This window comes from Hordeum vulgare, chromosome 5H, assembly GCF_904849725.1.
Source record: "Hordeum vulgare subsp. vulgare chromosome 5H, MorexV3_pseudomolecules_assembly, whole genome shotgun sequence".
Taxonomy (NCBI): domain Eukaryota; kingdom Viridiplantae; phylum Streptophyta; class Magnoliopsida; order Poales; family Poaceae; genus Hordeum; species Hordeum vulgare.
The window spans coordinates 464,141,780-464,144,527 of NC_058522.1; the positions used below are offsets into that span (position 1 = coordinate 464,141,780).

General features: G+C 42.4%; 1 protein-coding gene across 1 annotated transcript; it reads left to right on the top strand.

Moving 5' to 3' along the window:
• The first annotated feature begins 326 nt into the window (after positions 1–326).
• On the top strand, positions 327–1,738 carry LOC123398982 (heavy metal-associated isoprenylated plant protein 20-like). The gene is made up of 3 exons (XM_045093421.1): positions 327–584; positions 803–878; positions 1,273–1,738. Exons 1-3 carry the CDS (start codon positions 498–500, stop codon positions 1,566–1,568), a joined length of 459 nt encoding a protein of 152 aa, XP_044949356.1. The 5' UTR covers positions 327–497; the 3' UTR covers positions 1,569–1,738.
• The last annotated feature ends 1,010 nt before the right edge of the window (positions 1,739–2,748 follow it).

The window sequence follows — 2,748 nt, forward strand, 5'->3', positions numbered from 1 at the left end:
GCAAGTAGCTAGATCATAAGTCAAGATTTGAATTCGGATTAGGTATGTTAGCCCTTTCAGAATGATCCGAAGAATATGATTCGATAGAAAAGCAATCCATTTCTATGGCAAGACTTTTTATCCCCTTGTCTTGATTGAGTGCATGATTGAGGTGTTGTCACGCTCGGGGCACCTTGTGATGGATGGAGCTGCGGGGGGCAGGGCATGTCCCATCCTGGGAAAAGAAACGCTTGCCCAACACACTCTATTTAGTCCGAAATCTCAGAGGTTTAATCACTCTCATTGTGTCCTCTAGTAGCATCGATATAGACTTGCACCAACCCTAACCATGCAGGATTAGGCGTGCTGTCCTTGTCTCTCCTCCTTCTCCTGGGTATATATATGACCCCATCCATCGCCTAAGGTTCTGTACTTGGTCTTCGCAGTACAGACAAGCGCAAGAGCGGTTCGTCAATTCGTCTTGCTGGAAGCAAAAGTTGAGTTAGATCAGATCGATCATGGGCGCCTTGGATCACCTCTCCCGTCTCTGCAACTTGACACACACAAGGGAAGCCATCAGGATCAAGAAAAGGCGGCCACTGACGGTGAGGATTGTGGAATTCTCAGGCACGCTCGTGTTCTCTTTTTTGGTGTAGGTTTGTTTGTTCATGCTTCATCGGTCGGAAGCAGTTCCATCTTCCGAAGATGGTCTTCTGATCTTGTGAAGGGATCGATATGTTTTGTTGTTGTTGTCGTCGTCATTTTTGATAATCGAGCTGCCACATACGTGTGATTAAATGGAGTTTCTTCAATCTATCTGCAGACGGTGAACATCAAGGTGAAGCTGGACTGTGATGGCTGCGAGAGGAGGGTCAGGAACGCCGTCAAATCGATTCGGGGTAAATATACACACAGTCACGGATATCGATCTCAAACGTCAAACCAAGCGATATTCTTTTGAAAGTAGTATACTTTTCATATTTTTATATAGCCTCGCCATAACCTTTTAGCTTGTGTCGTTAAATAGTTTCATGCACTATAGTCCGCTAATAGCTCGTTATAGCTCTGTTCTAGTTGATTTGAAAGACGCTAATTCAAACACTGACTTTTTTTTGGATAGAAAATATAGAGGTTAGTAATCCCTTTGCGATCCATATTAATTAACACTGTTTTAGTACAACTTTGTATGTATCAAATATGCGTCAATTAGTATGGATCGAAGGGAGTACATATATATATATATATATATATATATATATATTCATTTGATGAATACATCTGTGGATGCCGAAGGTGTGACGACGGTGGTGGTGAATCGCAAGATCAACAAGGTGACGGTGACGGGGTACGTGGAGCCTCGCAAGGTGCTGGCGAGGGTGAAGCGCACCGGGAAGACGACGGCGGATATGTGGCCGTACGTGCCCTACTCGGTGGCCACCTACCCCTACGTTGGCGGCTCCTACGACAAGAAGGCGCCGGCGGGACTGGTCCGCAACGTGCCGCAGGCCATGGCTGACCCGGCCGCGCCGGAGGTCAAGTACATGAACATGTTCAACGACGAGGACGTTAACGCTTGCACCGTCATGTGATTCCATCATCTTCACTCCAGCCACTCCATGCCTAGATTACTAGAGGTATATCGGTCTTCTCGCAGCGCGCGCTGGGGAAAAATGGTACCAAGATGAACTTGTGCATGCATGTACGGTGCTGATGGGTGATGTATAGAGCCATAAATCAAAACGATGCACATGCTCATCTACACCGGGTAAACAATATACACTAATAATAATAGTAATAACGTTTTAAAAAAGTCTGATCTTTTTGGGAACCCAAGATGCTCATGTGCGCAGGGCACGTGTAAATTTCGTGGTTTTCGGAAATCTGAGAAGCAAAGAAACAAAATCAGCTCCGAATAATACTTTTTTTAAAAGTTTCTTAGAGAACCAATATTTTCCTTTTTGGCACGAGCTTCTTAGATGTCCAAACACTGCGAAATATTGCATGCACCTCGTGCACATGAGCAGCTTCGATGAATAGAATTTTCAGTTTTTTTGTTGGATTTTTCTACTTTTTTTGTTTGAATTTTCCGTTTACATCCGAGGTGTAGATAAGCCTGAGTTACAACTTTATGCCACCGCTTTATGATCTTGGATATATACATCCCTGTCAAGTCTCGATCCTTCTTTTCTGTCCTACCTGATCATCGTTACCTTTCCTTTTTCTTTCTTTCTTACAAAGGGGAAAGCATGTAAAATTGAATCTTTCAACTTTTGATTGTCAAAAAAGATTGTTCCAATTCACTGTCAGCATACAGTTCTGACCATCCACCTATTCTATTTTTTTGAGAAAAGGATGCAAAAGTTTCGCCTTATCAATTGATTAAGAAAAAAATTACTCAGTTAATTAACAAAAAAAATAATACAAACGAAGCATGGACTAACTATTCACATGACAAGAAACCTCATAACCGCACCGACGAACCCGTCATATTCTTTGATTACACAACACCCACAAAAGTCAGACATCTACTACGTCATGTGATACTACGCCATGTGACTACCGACAAAAACACCTCGATGGAAAACATCAGACATCTTCCAATACAACAAGGGCTTAAAAAATAACACGCAAAATAGATGTGCTACCAGCAAGGGTGAATCTAAGCTTAAAAAATGAAACAATTTTTTTAGATGAATAAATTTATTTTCTTGTGCAATAGTTGTGGGTAGTAATCGACTTTTCCCAAAAGGAGGGAAAACACCGCTTCAT